This window comes from Protopterus annectens, chromosome 2.part2, assembly GCF_019279795.1.
Source record: "Protopterus annectens isolate FY-2018-M chromosome 2.part2, PAN1.0, whole genome shotgun sequence".
NCBI classification, from domain to species: domain Eukaryota; kingdom Metazoa; phylum Chordata; order Ceratodontiformes; family Protopteridae; genus Protopterus; species Protopterus annectens.
The window spans coordinates 1,093,985,986-1,094,007,893 of NC_056730.1; the positions used below are offsets into that span (position 1 = coordinate 1,093,985,986).

Consider the following 21,908-nt stretch of genomic DNA (forward strand, 5'->3'; position numbering starts at 1 on the left):
TGGGAGGGTGTGAAAGTGGAACCTGTAGCCTTGTGAAATTATATTTAGAACCCATTTGTCCTGGCTGATCATGTGCCAATTTTGTGAAAAAAGTGCTAGTTTTCCCCCCAAAGAGGCTGCCAAAAGATAAGTGCTTGGTGCTGGAAGTAGAAAGTCATTGAAACTGTTACCTGTATGGCTGTGATTTTTCCTCTCCGCTCTTGGAGGTAGAAGCACCCCATTGTTTAGGCCTGTATGAGCCTTGGGGCTGTGATCTGCCTCTGGGGTGTCTGTATCTGCCCCTTTGTGGTCTGTCTGACACTGGATAGGACCAATTTTTTGTAGGCCAGTTCCTGCTAAATCTGGGAGGCTGTACCTGCAAGAAATCCATGACTGTTTGCATAGATTTAGCTTTGTCCTCCATTTTCTTCAACACCTCTTCTGCTTTAGCGCCAAACAAAGTAACATGCTGTAAAGGAGCGTCTAATAGTTTTGCTTTAACATGATCTGGCAAATTTTGTTCTTTTAACCAAGCATGCCTCCTAATGACCGAACCTGCAACAGCGGCCGTGCAGGAGGCCTCAAGAGAATCAAAACCACATTGCAAAGTATGCTTTCCAACTTGTTCAGCTGCATGCAATAAATCCTGCATTTCTTTATTGTCTGCACATTCTGTATTTGCTGACATTTTCTGTTTAAGCAAAGACATAAGATATTGCATGATACTTAAGCATATGAAATTGGCAATTTAAGGCTCTTACAGCAAAGGTAACAGAGGTATAAATCTTTTTGCCCCATCTGCCTAGGGCCCTAGAATCCCTATCAGAGGGGATAGGGTTTTTTGCAGTAGAAGCCTTGACCCCTTTGGGACCCTGAGAGATGGTTTCTGGGTCAGCTGCAGGGTTCTTATAGAGAAATTTATGTGAATCAGGAACCCTATAGTATCTGTCTGGCTTAACAGGGGCTGGTGGTAAAGAGTCTGGAGAAAGACTGGACTCTGAAAAAACATCATCTACAATGTCTAAAACAGGTGGGATAGCAAAGGGCCTGTACTGGGGCAATAAAAGGAAGTCTCTGAGCCTTTTCTTGGATTCTGAGTAGTCTTGACTCTCCCAGTGGAAATGCTCCCTCATAGTATGCAGTGTTTCCCCAAATGAATAATCCTAAGGAGGAGAGGCTGAAGGGATAGATTCTTCAGCATCCGAATCCTCATAGGGAGGAAAAGAGTAATCCTGTTCAGAGGAGGAATCAGAGGAAATGGAAACCTGGTCTGAAGATTCATATTCTAACTCTTGCCTAGGCCTCTTTTCAGGAGGGGGATGGGAACCCCTGATCAAAGTAATAAGGTCTTCGGCCGTTTTAAGCATCTGTTTTTTAAGCATGGAGGCCTGTCCAGGTGAATGCTGTACTTGTTTCTTTGTCTTTAGAGCTGCTTTAGTCTTTGTAGCTGAAGTAGGTTTCACATGTAACTGTGTACGCCTGAGAACACCCTCAGAAGCCGATACCTGCTCAGCGGCTCCGGACCCATCTGAGGGAATAGTTACCTAGTGTCCAATACCTTGAGTTTCCAGAGGCCCAGTCGGCTCCACATGGGAGTCGTAAGCGGCCTGTGGCTCTGAGGTAGCGGGAGTCAGGGGCTGCGAAAGTGCCTCACTGAGAACCAGCGACAAGCCTAGAAGAAGCCTCATCCTCGGTTTTGGATCTCGGATGCCTGTCCTTTTCTTTTTCTTTTCATTTTGTGTAAACTCCGGTAGTCAGCTGATCTGACGGCATTATATAATTAAATCTTCTGCAAAGTAATGGAATGCAAAATCGTACCGACGCTTAATAGTGCGTTGGTTAAATCTAGCACAAAACCGACAACTAGCAATGTTATGGTCAGGGTCTAGGCAAGGAATACAATAAGAATGAACATACTTATGAGGTATTTGCTTCCCACAAGAAATACAGTTATTAACTTTTTCTGACATCGGTCTGGAGCAAGAAAAAAGTTTCCCCAACGGGGTACTTAGCTTTAATGAAGACTTTGGATCTGAAATTCGAATGTGAAAAACTTCAGGAGTCGGCAGACCGGCACTTACGAACTGCTTTTGCTTCGGGCACCGCGCGGCAAGAAAGACTGAAGAAAATGGCATTGGCTGCATCTTTTATACCCCTGGAGCACTGACGTCAGGGAAGAAACAACAGCAACCGACGCCGGACCTAGACTTTGGAACTCAGGCCGACTGCGGGTAGCCTGCCAGCAGGATAACCCAACTGTAATGACTGCAACAGTGAAACACGATGAGCATCTGTCATCTAGGGCTTGCTGAATGAAGTAAGATCATTTATGTTATCTTCCAGAATGAATCAGTGCTAACATTAAGGGATGTGACTGTCAAGTTTATGGTATCACAAATTCTGACAGTATAACAAGTAATTTAGTAAGTGATTAATTTCAAATGGTCATCTATCAGAACTTTGTCTAGAAATCTACAATACTATTAATTGTAAGTTTACAGCACAGGATATAACAACTGAAACTGTCAGCTCACTTGACCAGGAACACAAAATTTGTCTTGGTCTTAAACTGGGTGGTCTCTATCTTTCGTTTCAAATAAAAGTTGATAATTCAGTTACTGAAGTGTCGCAATGACATGAACAATACCTTGTACACAAAAAATTACACTCTTTTAATGCATATAAAACAGCTCCCTATTGAAATCTCACAAGAAAAAGCGGTCGAAAATGCACTATCAAACATCGCTCTTCTTTAAATTTGTTTTTTTTTGTAGGGCAGCAGGCCCACCCCTGAACCCTCCCCCAACATGACAGGCAAGCCCCCCACCATATCCCCAAAGTAATACATACCAACTCTGAGACAATTTTACTGCAGAGAAAATGGAATAATCTGATAAACGTCAGTATTAGACTTAGCATATGTAGGTCAGACTTTCAGCTATTTGTTCTCCACATCTTGGGACTTGGCAAGATTTCAAATGATTACCATACAAAACACTATATTTTTTTCAATGCAAAATAAATAAAATGGCATACATAAACAAATAAATGCATATCCCCTGAGTACCTATTGTTGCTTTTTGTCCCTCTGACACCCCTACTGACATCAGACCCACTGCTGAACCACATACTGATTTATTCATTCATTCTTTCAAATGCTAGGCTGTTACATCCTGCAATACCCAATGAGATCACCTTTACCTAGATGAGAATACTACTGCAATGGTTTCTCAACTAGGAGCACCCAAGGAGGGCACGTGCTGGTGATTCAGTGACTAAGGCCATTATATCTCAAGTGGGCTGAGACATTATACTGCTGCTTTAGAATGTCTTTAGGCCCAACACAACGCAGAATCTAACATATGCTCATGATTATAATAAGTCAAGTGAGCCTATCTACACAGCTTCTCCTAGAAGTGTTAGGCTATCTGGTCACAATAAGAATGGGGTGATCCTGTTATGAGTCTAGCTATCCCCCTATGTTAGCTTGCCCGTAGCTGTTCAATCCCAACTTCCACCTGTAAGCTCTGGGCCAAAGATGCTAGCCATATCTGAGTTACTGGTTATACAGAAAGATTCACTGCATGCACACTTCCAAATTTCCACAAAACTTCAACATCTGATCTTGTCTATGGCACATTATTACACTGTTTGAATAAAAGAACTAATGACACTTACAGCTGAGATGTGAAGACACCATAAAAGACTGTATCCTTCCAACTTGGGGTTTTAAGAATAAAAACATCATGAACAACGTTGAAAACAAAGTTAAGTTCTGGTGAGAAACAAGCTAGTTTTGCTTTCAAAAAGGAAGTCCATTTCTTCTGCAATGTTCTTTGTCCTCCTTGGTCACCCTAGGGAAAAATATGCATCAGTAAGATTTTGGGCATTTAGAAAGAGTACTGTTAAAATGGCTAATCAAAGTTTACTCTCAGAGATGAAGGTACTGATCTTAATAACCCATTGAGCTATTGCAATGTCCATGTAGTAAGTATTACATAAAAATCTATCATGAATGCATTACTTCAGATGAAGAGATCTGCAATAACTACCTTTTAGCAAAAAAGTTTGAATCAGTTTGGCTTTTTTAGGTTAATAAGTTTGATAACACTGTAAAATAGTATGAGATGTTTCGCAAAAGGGACTCAGTGAACATTTTGAACTTTATCCCTCAGAATTTGCTATAATTAATGATACAGATGCAGGTATCTGGTGTAAATGCAAGGCAATCCCAGATGACTGACAACTGAAGAACTATTAATAAGCCAGTCTTGGCTCATTTCAGTTTACTAATTTATAGTGTACAATTTTCTGTAAGAGCAGCTCACAATAAGATATGTGCACTTCAGAAGTGGCAGATGAGTTTAAAGCATTTCATGACTCCAAAGTGGTGCAAAAATGTCAGATGTAAATACATCCAGAACCTACAAACAAATGTTAAAATACAGTACCAGTAATGATACATAGCAATGTCCCCTCGCTATGGCATAGAAGGTTAAAGCTCTAAAGCACAAATGACCTGAGTAGTGTCTTTGGTACTGGAAAAGCTGTAGAGGGGAGATGGGAAATGAGCGGCCATGGCTCATCTACCCTGGGAGGAGGGTGTGGTCATACCTGACTACTATTCTGCCACTACAGTGCTAACAGTGGAGGCACAGCAGCTTGGACAGCAGGACAAGTATCAGGAGGGGTGTGTGCTGTAGTTACCCAAACTGGTGATATCAGCAGCCCTTGTCTGTGCATGTACAGGAAGTAGGGCACTGGTAGTCCCTGCAGTGGTGCAGGTGCACAAGTCACCCCAGGGGGCAGGGTTTGGTTTTAATGCAAAAAATGTCCCCAGTATCAGAATACTAGCAAGGACACAAGCAAACTGTCATGGTTACCAAATGACACCCCCCCCCCCATAAACAAACTCAAATCTTATCAGGGGAGGTTTGACAGTAAGCAGGTGGGGGAGCTAAACATAAATAAATAACAAGGCCACACACTGAAACCATTACATTATTCTGACACAATACCTTTATAACCCAATTTTGGGCTCTGGTGTCTGTCAACCATTAGCTACCTTCAACCAGCTGACACATTTGTTTCCCATATGGTAAAAGCTGTTACCAGTCCATTCATTACCTCAGGGTGAATGCTGATCATGGGTTATTATCCAGGCATCCATGAGGAATACACCTTTTCTGCAAGTCTTGTGCTGCCCACTAGGGATTGCTATGTAAAGGGTGTGCCTGTGACAGGATGTCATATACTTCCACAAGTGACAAGCCCTCCAAGCTGCCCTGCCCTCCTTGAACCCAGTGCACCCTTCAAGATCTCCACTCTGCATTGGTGATCCTATTGTGGGAACATGATCATGGATATCTCTGCCACCCCCTGAAAAAGAGGTGAGACAGCAAAACAGCATAATTCCTCCCCTCCCTTAAGCCAACTCCAACAAGTTCCTGAGCTGCTATTCAAACACAGGTCAGCTGTGTCATAATCATGGCTTTATCCCTATACACCAATGAAGCTGGTTTACTCTAGCACAACCCTGTGCCACAAAGTGCAACTGCAGTAAATGAAACTCAACTACTAAAATATCAGAAGAAATCCAAAGTAGTTTATGCAGAGTATTACATATTTACCATAGCTGAAACAAGCAGTGATTCAGTGCCAACTCTGCTTATCAGAACAGGCCCGCCAAGGAGAAACCAAAGCATGTCTAAACAAAGTGACATGTGGACTTCATCTCAAACAACCATAAAATAACTCAAAAACACAAAGTGACTGGTTTCTGTACAGCAGTGCCATCATTCCAGAGGATATCTACAATGACAGATGAGTTCTACAAAACATAAATGCATCCAAAGATCCACAAAATATAAACCCACAAAATCCCCACTCTGATGTGTGAACAGATACAGCAGCTTACAGAAAAGGCCTCCTAATTACAGAGTACACATAAGCATTGCAGAAGGGTCTATGAAGCAACAGCCACCCCATCCACTCTACACCCCTTCTTCCATCAGGCCCTTCAGCTTTAAACCCTGTTTATATTAAGTAATATACTGGCCATCTTCCCAACATGTAATTTTGTTGTCACTTAATCTTCACTCCCTTCCACTCTACAGAGCACAGAACTTCCATTCCTGGTACTCAGTCTCAGGTTAATTAATGACCTATGAAGTTGGCAAGATGCAGTGATCATCAATACAGCTGGAAACTGTGGCGGATCCATTTAATTTTTCATCTGACTGCACTACGACTTAGGATGACTAAGGATGTAAAATGATAGTAAGTGGTGGAAAAGCATGCATTACCACAGACATACCATCAGGGCATTCACCTGTGTAAGAATGAGACAGACACACTAGTGCATGCCCTACAATCATACAAAACACCCTTGCACTGTTGTATCCAACACCATCTCCGACAAAATGAGAACAAAAGGGCATTAATTTACTCAGTTCTACCTACCCTCTCCAGCTGCTGACATGCAAGCCTTTTCTTAACACAAACAAAAAAGACTTAGTCAGAGCCAAAATACTGACATCAATGTGATAGTCTTTAAACCACTTTGCTGATTCCTTTCAGACGTGAGTGGCACAGACCTCCCTCACTCTCTGGGAAACATTACTTTTGTATGTTCCACAGGCTAACTAGATTGACAGTCATTGGGAAACTTAGCCAGTTCACTTTAGTAGCAGAATGTGTAGGTTCATAGGTTGGTACTAGGCTATCGGCCCTAGGGCCTAGCCGTAACAATTCCCTGGATATTAATTCCCACAGTATTTTCTTCCCTGGACCCCTATCTAGCAGGGCGACTGACATGATCCCCGGGGTGAATTTCCTATCTCCCATCCAATCGTCAAGGTTCCTTTTGAAGAGGGCCAAGGAGGCGCTCTGCTTGACATGTAAGGGCAGTCTATTCCAGAGTATGGGGAGTCTCTGGGTCAGGAACCTATCTCTCCAGCATGTTTTGTTCATTGTGATAACAAGGTTTAGATCTCTGGAGCATGTGGCTCTGAGGGATTGGGATTTCTTTAAGTGGAGCATGTCCAACAGCTCAGGGTATGACATGGCCGTGTATGTTAAGCAGAGATCACCTCTGAGTAGACAATATGCCACAGAGTATAGCTGGAGTTGTTTTAGACGGTCAGCATAGGGCATCTGCTTTAGTCCTGTGATTCTTTTAGTGAGGTATTTCTGCAGCCTTTCCAGCTGTTGCAGATGTCTTGGAGGTACATACCAAACGGGGCGTTGTACTCTATAATGGGTCTAATGAGGGATGAGCACAGTGGGACAATGACCTCCTTTTTTGGATGAAAATCCCTTAGTGATGAGGTGTGCCACATAGAAGGATTTCCTGACTGTTGTGGCAATATGGTTATCAAAGGTGAAACCACTGTCCACCTGTGTCCCTAAGTCTCTTTAGTTTCTTCAAATTAGAAGATGATTAACACCAACTCCAGGCATAAATTTATTGTTACCCAGTTCCAAACACAGATAAGGAGTTTTTTGTTTGATGTGTAAAGGAAGTTTATTCTAAATTCAGGGGATGCAATAAGTATTGAACTAATCATGCCTGTAGGTGCTGCTGATTATGTTATAAAGGATAAGGTCTTAGTGGATATTTGAATTACTGATTTTATGAAGGTGCAAGAGGTTCAAAAAGCCAGGGTTTTTCACTGCACAATAAACTAAATAGAGGTCACCCTCAGCAGTCTATCTGACACGCAGTAAAGAGAAAATGTTATTAACCCACAGAGGTAGATTAAGTTGACTAAGGCAGATACTGTTTTGATTAAGAATCTCTGGGGTCTTTTATGCTGATCAAAGTGTCCAGATAGGTACGTCTCAAATGGGGCACAATATTTCAAGATACGTTTGGTCACAGAAGAATATTCTGGGTTAAAGAACTGCCCATATTTGGTTAGATATCCCAAAGGATAAGCTATAGAAACTGAACGTTCACATCATGACAGAAACAAGGTGAACAAAAGAGAGCTTTGTTATCAACATAGGCATCCAAGTCCCTGACACTGCCTCTGTTTTGAAGGGGGAGAGTTTGGAAATAATGTAAGGGGAGGAATTGGCGGCTTTGCTAAAGGTATCCATACTACAATTTTGGTGTTCAGACTGATCCTGTGACTGACATTATCAAGCACTGGTCTGAGCTAGGCTTTGCTAGAAACTGAATGCTACAAGAGCACTTGGCATTTTGCAACAATGCAGTGGATAAGTGGATAAAGCTCCTCATTTGCAGTCATTCGCAAACTTAATGGACAAAGCTCCTCAAAGCTACATTTCATTCCATAGAAATAGAGGCCAAAAGGTTGGAGGAGGGGTGGAGCCCTGTAGAACATCACCAGCCACAACATTCCCATGAAGAGAGAAGGTACATTCCACATTCACAGTGTGGGTTCTGTCAGTGAGCCAATCTGCTACCCAGCAGGCAACATGAGTTAATGTTCAACTGTGAGACTTTATCTAGGATACCTGTGAGGAGAATGGTGCAGAAGGCCTTAGCAAGGTGAAGGGCAGCAATATGGATGGACAGTATCTTATCCAGATCTTCAGTGACCCTGTCAAAGAAATTAACCTATTTTTTTTTATAAATCCAAATTAGTGACATCACCTAAGTGTTACTTCATAAGCTTTGCAGACAATATTAGTAAGACTACTAGGGCTACAGTTCATAGGTTCATAGGTAAGTACTAGGCTAATGGCCCTGGAGCCAATGCAAGCCTAGCCCAATAGAGTTCCCAGTCATCTGGCTTACCAGACGTTAGTCTCCTGTGCCCCTATCTAGCAATGCGTTTGAACTGATCCCCGGGGTGAATTTCCTATTTCCTATCCACTCATCAAGATTTCTCTTGAAGAGGGCCAGTGAGGTGCTCTGCTTGACGTGAATGGGGAGTTTATTCCAGAGTACTGGAAGTCTCTGGGTTAGGAACCTATCCCTCCAGCAGGTTCTGTTTAATGTGATGATAAGGTTGAGGTCTTTGGAACAAGTAGTATGGAGGGACTGAGATTTTTTCAAATGTAGCATGTCTAGCAAAACTGAGTCAGACATGACTCTGTATGTCAAGCAGAGATTGCCTCTAAGTAGGCGATATGAGATGGAGTAAAGTTTTAAGTTTTTTAAATTTATCTGCATAAGGCACGTGTTTGAGTCCTAAGATCATCTTAGTGAGGAACTTCTGTGGCCTTTCCAGTTGCTGGAGGTGTCAGGTACATGCCAAATGGGGCATTGTACTCTATAATGGGTCTGATGAGGGCTGAGTAGAGAGAGATAATGACTTCTTTTTTCCTGGATGAGAAACCTTTTGTGATGAGATGTGCCACGTAAAAGGACTTCCTAACTACAGGGGCGACGTGGTTGTCAAAGGAGAGATTGCTATCTGCCTGTGTCCCTAGATCCCTTATATCACTTTCAGAGTTAAGTGGGTTCCCTTCGATATGGTAGTTTGTGAGCACCATGTTTTTCCAGAAGGGAATGACGATGCATTTTTTGACACTGAGCCTAAGGCCATGGTTTTGGCACCAGTTGCTGGTTTCCATTAGGCCTTTTTGTAGGATGTCCACATCAGCTTGAGAATTAATAACAACTCCCAGTTTGCAGTCATCTGTGAATTTGGTTAACCAGCGTCCCTTGGTGTTGGCTTGAACTTCAGAGAAGTAGATACCAAACAGGAGAGGACCCAGAACTGATCCCTGTGGGACTCCACATGTAACTGCCCGGTAGTCAGATTCAGAATCAGCTACTTTCATCGTGTGGGTTCTGTCAGTGAGCCAGTTGGTAACCCATCTAGTGATGTACATGTTAATGCCCAGATCAGTGAGCCTATCAATGATTCCAGAGTGTGGGATGGTATCAAAGGCTTCGGCTAGATCGAGGTAAGCTGTGTGGACAGCCTTGCCTTCATCCACCGCCCCTGGTGACAGCTTTGAAGAAGTCTATCAGATTGAGCAGATATGATCTGCCTTTCACAAACCCAAACTGCATGGGGTCCAGGGTTTAAAGGTTCCCTATATCTTTATTTATAAGATCCATAATAATACGTTCCATAGCCTTACAGATCAGGCTCGTCAAGCTGATGGGGCGATAGTTCCCAGGGTCAGTAGTCGCACTCCCTTTGTGGAGTGGAATGACTGTAGCAGTGCGCCATTCAGTGGGGACAAAGCCAAAGACTGTAGTTGAACAGGGCACTCAATTGTGGTGCCAGTTCTTTTTGTAGATCGTGTAGGAAACAACCCAGTAAATTATCCTGTCCCATGGAAGCCGTATTCTTAGCTTTGGTCAGTGTGGTTTCTACTTGTGCAGTTGTGATAATAGGGAGTTGGGTATTCCTCAGGTATGTGGATGGGCTCTCTGGGGGTGAGGGGGGGGGAGTAAAGTTTGCACTAAACCTGTCTGCCAAGATACTGGCAATATTAGTTGGTTCAGTATAAATGGTGCCATTGTGCTGTAGCTCAGAGCAAATCTGTGTATTATTAACTAAAGCATGCCTTGTGGTTTTCTTTAGTATCTGTAGCCATTTTGCTTTCATAACTAGTTTTGGTGGATTTGATGAGGGATCTCAGTTTTTTACTGAGTTTTCCAAGGGAATTTTTACAGTCATCGGACTTTATCCTTTTCTGCAACAATTTTTTCCTTCTGTTGTAGAGTTTGTTAATGGCAAGAGTCCATCAGATTGGCTTCCTTTTTTAGAGGAGAGCATCTTGGTTCTGTTTGGTATGGCCCTATCTATGCAATTGTGTAAGTGCTCATACAGTGCCTTGTTGTATGATTCAGTGGCCATACTCCCATTTCCCCATTTCTATGGAGGACTTAAAGCTCGCCACTTCTGTCCTTAGAAGCTCAAAATTAACTTTGGAGAAGTTTTTCACTGTGGTTTCCTTTTTCGGGGTGGGGGTGGGATTTGGATATCAATGATGATTAACTTGTGGATGGATCCAACCAGGGTTGGTTTATCAAAAGAGTAGAGCAGCAGTCCCCCATGTTTGTAATGACTAGGTCAAGAATGTTGTTTCCCCTAGTGGGGATCAGGATGAGTTGGTCCAAGGCATTGGAGGTGATGAATTCCAGGAAATGTTGGGCAAAACAGTTGGAGCAGGAGTAGTTGTTCCAACTAATGGAGGGGTAGTTAAAGTCTCCCAGAATAAGGGTATTAGGCTGGACCTTGATGTTTTCCAGAGTGTCCAGGAATGTAGAGTGGGAGTCCTGCGACATTGCGGGGGATATGTAGCAGGCTACAACATGGACTGCAGTTTTGTCCAGTGATAACTGTACCTGAAGTATTTCTGATGCGTTATGGTAGGCAACAAGTCTGGAGGTTTGTGTATCTTTTATGAAGATGGATACACCTCCGCCTTTGGGGATTCGGTCATCACATCCCTTAGGGCTATGGTTCAGATTTGGGGGCTGAAAGGTGTGACATGCACTGTAACCTGGTAGCGCAGAGGTGATCTCAGGAGCCTCGAACCAGGTCTCTGTTACTGCACAGATGTCGATGTTGTCCAGTTTGAGGAGTGACTCGAGCAAGTGCATTTTGGGGGTTAGACTTTGAGTAGCATAACCCTTAGTATGTGTTTACTGGCAGATGTTATGGTGGTAAATTTGTCTTCAGGGCATTGCCTAAAAAAGGCACTATAGGGGTGGCAAGGGCCTTGGCCAGTATCCGGAATCTCAGGGGTGACAGATGCAGGCCGTCTCTGGCAAAGAATTGAGGTCTGTCTATCATGTCATCCCAAGCAGACAGATACTGGATCCCCTTTGAATGACACCAGAAACTTAGCCAGTTGTTGAAGTCAATCATTTTCTGCTTGTACTGTGGTATCATGCTTGGTGACGGTAGGATGCTACTCAAGGGTAGGGTCATACCTGCCTGGGCTACAAGTTCAGAGAGGTCCTCCATGTCTCTTTTCATGCAGTCCAGGGAGGTATGTCTTAGGTCATTCACACCAACATGTATGATGACAGAGTCATATTTGTACTTGCTGTGGAGAGACCCAAGTGCATGCATTATGTTGCAAATCCTGGCACCCGACAGGCAGCTGACCATGACTTTCTCCTTATTCAGCCTAGTGAGTGGGACGTCAGTGTGCCTTACAATTGAGTCACCTATGACTAATGTGTTTGGTACATTGTTCTGCCTTAGGGGCTTAGCTTGAGTGGCATACTGGTTGTGAGAACTGTGTGTCTTGTGGGTTATGCTTGGATGGGATGGTTGCTTGCGTTTGTGCCTCGGAGGTCTCTGTTGTTTGGGCAGATTTTTTAAGAGAGCCTCCGTGAAAGTGGTCATGTGTTTTGTGTTGCTATGTGATAGTGGTGGTGTGTTGACCTTCTCCTCCTGACTGGCTGACACAATCTTGGATTGAGACAGCGAAGCCGCAAGTTTGTCTAAGTTTGGCTATGTACTTGCATCTCTCACAAGTGGATGTGTTTGGAGGTAGGAGGAGATGGTTGTCTGTGTACATGAGGCAACTGCTGCATTGCCTCAGGATGTCCAGGTTCACCAGGTTAATGGGAGAAAGCATCGGAAACTGACCTTTGGACATACCTGGAAAAGTGATCAGCTTTTTAAGTACTGAGGTCAGCTGTGGGGCGGCCCTTTGTTGTGGCACAGCTATGGCTGTTCTCTATGTTTCTGGACCAGACTTAGGTGGAAGAGGACTACAATGGGTTTGGTTAAGTGGTGCTTAACATTCACTACCTAACACCCTGCAGTGTTATCAGACCTCATGGAACTAGTGCTTTTGGTTTTGGAGAGGGCCAAAAGAACTTCATCACTGGTGATTTTCAGAGATGGAAAGTGTAGGAAATCGGCATGAGATGGGAGCATGAAGTTAGAAATGAATTTGTCAGCTGGGATATTTCCAGTGGTTTGTGGGACACACCACTAAAAATATGTTTGGTGCACAGCAGTTCTAATTTACTGATGTAACTGAAGAAAGCCTTGTAGTGTCCTCAGTACTGATGAAGACTTCTGAGTTCATAATTGCCTTTACATTCTGAAGATACCCGTAAGGGTCTTGCTTACCATTTACAGATCTTTTTTATAATGGGAATTGCTGATTTCTTGCAGTCATCCAACAACTTTTTTTTACTGTAAAATATATTAATGTGGGAATGCCAACAAGCAGTTCACTTTTGAACTTACCCTTAGTTTTAATGGTAAATAGACATGGCCTCTTCTGTACATCTATTCGCAACAGAGTAACATTATGTGGAGTACTCTAGTCTAGAATATCAGACATTAGGATGTTTGGAACAACGAGCATTTTAGGGTTATCGAGGATGTTAGTGAGTAAAAAGTTTGGAAGGCCCAAAGTACAATAGGATTTTTTTTCTGGGGGGGGGGGGGTCAAAGCTTGTTTTAAGAGTGAACACCACTGATAGGTGGTTAATTTTAACTAGGAATAAGTGACAATGCTGATTGTACAAGAAAAGCAGTAGCTAGTAAGGCCAAGAGTGACATGGCTGACACTCCAGGTAGGCGGGGTGTGACAATCTGATCAAATAAATTTGCATAAAGGAAACCTAGAAATTCCTGGCCACATGCTGTTAGTTGTATAGGTTTGCAGCTGACCGATGGGTAGCTACTTCTCCCAGTACAACTGTTCAGGCTAATGTATTAGGCCTAATGGGGAGCTTTCTGAACTTAATTAGACAATCCTGACTATTCAGAAAAGGTTCAAATGGGAACCTCTACTTGGCAATATTGTGGTAGACAACTTTACTGAGAGTCATTAGGACCACAACAAGTTTCAGGACAATATCATGTGAAAAAGGGGTGAAATTATGACATATTTAACAAGCATGGACAAGGCCCCACAGCTTCTTGAGTATCTGAATGCATGGGAGATGCTGTACCCAGGTACACAGGGAGTGCTATTGCTGTTATGAAACCTGGTTTCAGTGACTACAAAAACACGGATGTCTTTGAGGGTAAGGAAGGCCTCAAGCTCAGGCATTTTGCACTTTAAATTTCTTGTACTGAGCATATCGACCTTGATAACACTGAATTAGAATGTGTTAAATGGGTATGTCCAAGAGTTACATTTTGCCTAACAAGGGTACTGTGGGTAAACTACAGCTTTCCAGCACACAAAAATCAAGAGACAATGGGTGCAGATCATTCCTAGTAAACTAGGAAGACCAGAAGACTATATAATCCCTGGTGGACAGGCATTGGATCTTCCAAAATGATATCAATTTGCTAGCCAATTGTTGCATCCAGTTTATTTTGCCTTTAAATGTAGGCACCATTCTTGAAGAGGGCAGTATGATGCTCAATAACAGTGACATATTTTTTTTAGGCACATAAACAAAAAAGTCAAGCATGGTTATCTATATCACCTACAGGACAGAGGCCCAACGTAATTCATCTCTACATTTGTAACTACAAGGCTGTGATCTTATTTGGGACAGTAAATGGTCTAGATAGCTCTTGCACCATCTCTAATCCTAACATCCAACAGATATCTCACTGTCACTTTGTCTTTCCCCAGTGAGATGAGTTGTCAGTGAGTCTGATGACAGAAAATAACAAGGACTTTCCTATTGGTTGCAGGCCTGGGTGTCTGGCAATTAGTACAGAGGATTAAGAGTTATGAGCTGATAATGAGCTGTTTCCTGTGGACCATGTTTTGGCTCCCTAAGCTGCCATTTGCCTGCTGTGTGACCCTGAGTAAGTGACCAGACAGTGCTTCATGGTTACTGCTAAAAAGGGGTCACTTTTGTCCAGTGGGTGTACTTGGTTAACAAATAAATAAACAAACTATTTATTTATTTATTGGCATTTGTTTATTGGTAAAGCTCACTGGGCCATAAAAAGTCCATTTTCAGTGGAGGCCTGGGGAGGAAAGATCCATAAAACATCCATAAAACAAACAAAGCACCATAAAATAAATAAATAAAGGTGATCTTATTGGCAAAGGTTTGCAGTCATCATGTCTCACTAAAGAGATATGTGTAATTGCAGGTAGGGAAAAAGAGTCTATATTAGAACACCGAAAAGACAAAACCGAAAAGACAAAACCGCGAACGATCACAAGCGAAAATGCTGGGAATCGAAAGTGTGATTGTGGGGTCGTGTTACAGTGAGGAGTGGGATACTTGCCCTTTCCTCACTGTAGTGCGACCTCGGAGTTGGAGTATATAGTTAGCGGGGGGGGGGGGGTGTGCAGCCCCCCACGATAGCAAGTTTGATTACCGGCATTTTCGCTAATGTGAGCATTCATGGTTTTGTCTTTTCGGTGTTCTAATATTGACCCGGAAAAAGATACAGTAGTGTTCCGAGGTGACTGAAGTTTCCTAGGTGGGTACCTGCGAGGCTTAGATGGAATTTTTTAACCATTTCAAATTACGATGGTTTCATGTTATGCTGCCAAACACTAATGTTGGGTGGAGTGAAGAGATAAGTCTAGCATAAGTGACTGAATCTGATACTTGGGAGTCAGATAAGCATAGCAGAAAGGGATTTTCAGTAAATATGACACAGTTGCTGATACAAGGTGGTCTTTAACTGTTCTCTTTCCAGCCATCATCACAAGTGTAATTGCATATTGTTTTTGAGATATACTGAAAAAAAGTAAAAAAGAAAAATAAATTAAAAAAAAAACAAACATTTCCCAACAGTCTGACCAGAATTGGACTGTAAAACATTTGAGACCCTCAACAGACAATCTATGAAGTCTTCAACATCCACTCAGAAATGACACAATCAACACAGTGGTAAAAGTATTACCAGTGGATATTAAAACAAATCATAAACTGTGTTAGTACTGTGGTGGTATACTAAAAATAGGGTTGAGGGTTAGCGTCAGCATAACGGTTAAGGTGTTTACCTCACAGACACCAGGTACAAGGTTTGATTCTCACCTTTAAGGGAAACTGTTTAGGCTTAAAATGGCTCACAAAGACAGCTAGTCTAGTACTTGCCTATGAACATATGAACCTATAAGATTCTAAACTAGCAAGACATGCAAATGAACTCTGTAGCATACAACACCTGAAAAATGCTGGTTATAATTCCACATAGTATTTAGAGTGGATGAAAGCATTTTCCTGAAATCTACGGAACCACAGTTAAGCCACCTGGTGCTCTCTGCATTTTCCCAAACTGGTGCCCTCTCAACTCAAAACAGTTGAGAACAAAAAATATAAAGTATGCATCCCTAAAGCTAAACTGCAGTAAATTGCTCTCTACAGTTGCTATCATATGCTGAGCATTTCAGATGTTACCACAAATGCAGTTCTGGCATTAATTTATAACGCTGCAAAATCCCTGCAGCTTCATAAATCAACTCACACTCCACTCCCACACACCTGCAGATCATGCCCCTTAACTAACAGGCACCCCCTTCACCTTGGATTCATAAGGATTATTCTTTGGCAGACAAATGCACTAATGTGATTCAATGAAAACCACTTTCAACGAACACAGTTTTAAGCTTTTTTTATAGGGGCAAACTCCACTGTATCCCCCTGTGTAGGGGGAGGCCCCCCAACTTACACATACCAACTCCATGGTTGCACAACAGTAGAGAAAGTGCAAAACTTTCCATTCACTGAAAATGGCTTTTAGAGATTCAGAGTTCATGCTACCTTCCATTGAAGCATACTTCTTTAAGAAACATTCACATTCCCTTCACCCCACTCTAGTTACAGCTCCATCCCCAGGAAATTAAACACTGTAAAATACTTAATTAATATTAAGTTCTGAAACACTCAAGAAAGCCAATCAAAGCATTACTCCTGAAACTGTTAAGAGACATGAGGCTAATGCTAATATTTACTGTTGTTGGCTGTTTTCATGCTATCAGTAAATTGCAATGAGAATGGATTTTTTCACACTAAAATAGAACTGAGTCTCATGCTAATATTTATTTACTTATAGTCTATTAGCATAAAACGTTTTGGGCTCATTTCGTGCAATGATTCAGTGGATTTCAAAGGAAATAATGTAGTCTTTCACACTAAAATGGCTAAAATTTTGAAACTTTCAATCTTTTTCACTATGCTTTCAAAAATCAATTTCTCAAGACGTAGACAGACTTTGTTAACTCGGTTCTCTGTCAACTTATTTTGAGAGAATGCATGAGCAAAGAATTTCTAATATTCATCCAATGTTGCTGTGTCATAACCCACTCTTATAGTGACCCCAAGAAGAACCGCTGCCATTCGCAGACTAGGGAATGGAAGTACATTACCAGGGCTTTCTTTTGTATGAAACATGCACACATTGCAAACACACCTACAGATAATTTAGAGTTGCAAGTCTACCCTATGGCAAAACTGTTTTAGACATTTTGTTGACATTTCGTAACTTCAGCGCAGCAGGTTCAATCTAGTTGAAATGAAAATATATGCTTACACACACAGAGATACACCTCCCGTATCTCATAGTGCATAGTAAGTGTTTATTTTTTCATAGGTTCATACTAGGCTATCTGCCCTAGGGCATTTATAAGCCTAGCCAGAGTGTGTTTAGCTTTCGCCACCCATTTTAAATTAATTTTGCTATGCCCTTTTTCGTGGTTAGTATACTGTGCCTCTGTCTAACAGTGACACAGAAGTGATACCCGGGGTAAACCTACGATCTCCCATCCACTCATCAAGATTCCTCAGTGAGGGACTCTGCCTAACCTGGACTGGGATTTTATTCCAGAGTGAAGGGAGCCTCTGGGTTATGAATCTGTCCCTCCAGCATGTCCTATTTATTTCAGTGCTGAGGTTCAAGTCTCTCGAGCGTGTAGCTCGATGGGATTTGGATTTTCTGAGGTGCAGCATGTCCATTAATTCCGGGTTGGACATGGCTTTATACATCAGGCACAGATCGCCTCTGAGCAGGCGGTATGCCACTGAGTAGAGCTGGAGTTTCTTTAACCGGGCAGCATATGGCATCTGTTTGAGCCCTTTGATCCTCTTGGTGAGGTACTTTTGAGGTCTTTCCAGTTGCTGCAGGTGTCTGGTAAGGTACATCCCAAAAGGGCATTGTACTCAATTATGGGCCTGATGAGGGATGAGTAAAGAGGCAGGATGATCTCCCCTGATCTAGATGTGAAGCCCTTCATGATTAGGTGGGCTATATAAAATGTTTTTCTAACCACTTTGGCCACGTGGTTGTCAAATGAGAGACTGCTATCAACTTGGGTCCCCAGGTCTGTAATTACTTCTTCTGTACTTAATGGATTACCACCTATGTGGTAATTTGTGGGCACTTTGTTTTTGCCAAAGGGGATGACTATACACTTTTTGGCGTTTAGCTTGAGGCCATGGCTCTGGCACCAGTTGCCTGTTTCTATGAGGCCCTTTTGGAGGTTGCTTGTATCGGCTGGAGAGTCGATTATGGCGCCCAGTTTGCAGTCATCTGAGAACTTGGTCAGCCACAGTCCTTCTGTGTTGGCCTGTACCTCCGAGAAATATATACCGAACAAGAGAGGTCCCAGGACTGAGCCTTGTGGGATGCCACTTGTAACTGGTTTGGAGTGTGACATGGCTCCAGCAATTCTAACCATGTGGGTTCTGTCCTTGAGCCAGTTTGCAACCCGTCTAGTGACATAGGGGTTTATATTTAAGCTGGTGAGCTTATCTATAACGCCCGAGTGGGGTGTTGTATCGAAGGCTTTTGTGAGGTCCAGATAGGCTGTGTGGACCACCTTCCCCTCGTCAATGGCCTTGGTGACTGTTTCAAAGAAATAGACTAGGTTTAAGAGGCAGGATCTGCCCTTAACAGAGCCAAACTGGGTAGGATCCAGTGTCTGTAGGTCCCCAATATCTTTATTTATGAGGTCCATGATGATCCTTTCCATAGCTTTGCAGACCAAGCTAGTCAGGCTTATGGGGCGATAGTTTATTTAACATTGGTTGACTGGGAAAGTCTGACTATAACAGCCTATTTTCAGCAGAGGCCCAGCGAGAAAACCTCCAAACGCATGTCTTTGGAATGTGGGAGGAAACCAGAGTACCTGGAGGAAACCCACATGAATGCAGGGAGAACATGCATCCTCCATACAGAAGGCACCCCAGCTGATAATCAAACCGGAGAACCTCTTGCTGTGAAGCAACACTAACTGCTGCACCACTGAGTTACCATCTGATAAATGGACAAAAATTTAAGACAAAAGGTAATGGAGTCTTAAAAAAAAAAAAAAAAACCTCCCCACACAAATATATGTGACAATCACATACACATGTGTATGTATGTGTGTGTACATATAGACATATATAAAGATATATAAAATAAATTATTTGAGCCATTGGCCGCTGTATAGAAAACTTGGAATTGACTTTAAATTTAAAACACACACACACACACACACACTATATGTGTGTGTCTCATCATACATGCATATGAATACAGTTAAAAAATTGCAGAAGATACAAAAAGTTAAAATGGATATGTATCTGTATATACATATCATATATATATATATATATATATATATATACACACAATAAAACACACACACACACACACACACACACACACACACACACACACACACTTTTTTTAAACTATCAAATGGGCTGGTCCATAGACCTTCTTCATGCAAGACGTAAGCCAAAAATTCAAATGTTACAACTTAAGTGTAACCAATCCAGCAGCATATTTTGGGAAGAAGACAGAAATCCCATACAGACATGAGAAGAAAAATGCAACTCCAAACAGACGGTGAACAAAATATTGTGGAGCTATGAAGCACACATCTTACCACTAAGCAATTGAGCTGACCAAAGTTATAACAACTGCCAACCTCACCTTACATTCTTCCACGTTTTTAATTTGTAAATATCCCAAGTAAGGTCTTGGGGCATGTCATGTTGAATTTATAGTCATCCAGTCTTGCAACTGGGAAGCACATACTTGGGGTTGGGATCTACAGGGAGAGGCAACCAAGAGGTAAGATATTCAGTTTAGACATGTTTATTGATATTTTTTGTAATGCAAAATGTCTTCATTACCATGTAGCTGTACCAAGACGTTTTCCATATATATCTGACAACAAAGTCTTAACAACTGGAAACCTCACCTTACACACTCGCACAATCCTGGGAACCAATAGCTTAGTGAAGAATTCAAATTCTACGGCAGTCTCTGTGAGGAAAAAGTAGATTTTATCATCATCACCATCCAGATTTTTTTCTCTCACAACATCAGCATAAACAAAGTTGGGTTCTGTAAAAGAAGAAAAGAGGGCAAGGGCAGATTAGCATTACTATCATATCCAATGAATCTGCTGCACCCAAAAAATGTGACACAAAATATATAGAATCTGACACCAAAAGCAGGAAAGTAGTGCAGGCCAGTACACAGTGAACATCACACTCGGTGTCTTACTGATAAAAACACTGTAAAGCAAGCTCAGATATGTGGCATAGAAGGATGAAGCCTTGACTAAGATGTAGATGAACAAAGATGAGTTAGCAGCTGGGGTGCTGGAGGAGCAGGGCAGAGGAAGAGGAAGGGAGTAAATGAATGACATTAACACCCATCCTGGGGGACAGAGGCAGTGCAGTCCACTACAATACCAATACGTACTGCAAAAGTACTACAAAGTATCTACAGTATGGACTGATGACATGAGGATGGCTATGTGAAGTTTCATTCGTGTGGTAGCCTTCAGGGGGCATACGTAGGAAGGGGCACACCCACAGAAGAATGTACAACAGGTCTTTACATATGTAAGTATGCATGTCAGCCACTGGAAGATGGATTAGGGCCACAGCACTAAGAACTCTAATGGCTGCTTGGATGATGGTCTCCTGTGATCAGAGCTTGTTCCATGGGGGAATGAGAGGGCCAAAGGATGGCAGGAAGTTTGATGGTTGTCAGGCAGTGAGGAAAAACAAACACTGTAAAGCAAGGCAGTAGATATGTTTAAGCTTTATGATTCTATGAAGTAAAAGACTGAATTGCAAATAAAACTGTAGTACTACTGACACTGACAAGCAATCCTTTACAACACGCCTTGACCATTACACCTGCATTATCAGAGTAACAGTGAGGGGTGGAAGGCTAGTCTGTGGTGTAGCACTCTCATTCAGTTGACCAGAGGAGAATCTATCCACTGTCAATGAACAGCAAGGACAGCAAAATGACATTACAAATATGACACAAGGCAATTTTTGACATCACAGCATGACCAAAATAGGAGGGGCTGGTTCGAAGCAGCACATTATCTCATATCCACAGGAGGCTGCACCAGAAACCTAGTTCTTTACACGATGACTATCACACTTCAAGTTCATGAAAGAAACAGCCTTAATGGGTTCATGCCTTTCTCACAAAAGGTAAAAAGGTGCGAGAAAGTTACACAAGACAGGTAGGTAGAAAGTACAGTTTTGTACCTACCATAAATGTAGATGTCCGATAGGAATGCATCTGCAGTCCTTACAAATGGGTTGTCCTGTCGTCAGGCAGCCCTTCGGTCGGCCGGATTCCAAAGTCTGGGTCTGGCTTTGGCTGGTGTCGCAGTTCACCCGACGTCATAGCTGCAGTTCTTCGGGTATAAAGGCATCAGCCGACGCCATTTTCCTCAGTGTTTCTTGCCCTAGATGCCAGGTGCCCTCTTGGATGGCTAAATTTGGATAAATGCCAATGTTTCCAAATAGTAGAGAGCAAACACATAAAATAAGCATGTATGTACATATATACAAACAAATACACCATAATAGATCCCCCAAGCTAGCTAAAGATGGCAAATACCCTAGGAGTACCACAGAGGGAAGGCGGGTAATCCTGACTGCAGATGCATTCCTATCGGACATCTACATTTATGGTAGGTACAAAACTGTACTATGTCCTTCAAGGATGCATCTGCAGTCCTTACAAATGGGTAGAATACCATAGCTAAACTAGGGGAGGAGGAAAAAAGAGAGATTATGGTGTAGTTAGGATCCCTTGCAAAACAGCAGTGGCAAAACCTGCTCG

The 21,908-nt window shown here is 42.3% G+C and overlaps 1 protein-coding gene across 5 annotated transcripts in view; it reads right to left on the reverse strand.

Annotated features, from left to right (window-relative positions):
• The window catches only part of SEMA4D (semaphorin 4D), a 1,587,330-nt gene that overhangs the window by 774,264 nt on the left and 791,158 nt on the right, over positions 1-21,908 (reverse strand). For all 5 annotated transcript variants that reach the window (XM_044064318.1, XM_044064319.1, XM_044064317.1 and 2 more), the window contains exons 8-9: positions 20,008-20,153; positions 3,658-3,833 (exon numbers count right to left, since the gene is read on the reverse strand). In XM_044064318.1, coding sequence (XP_043920253.1) covers positions 3,658-3,833; positions 20,008-20,153 — 322 coding nt within the window. The remainder of the gene's footprint in view (positions 1-3,657; positions 3,834-20,007; positions 20,154-21,908) is intronic.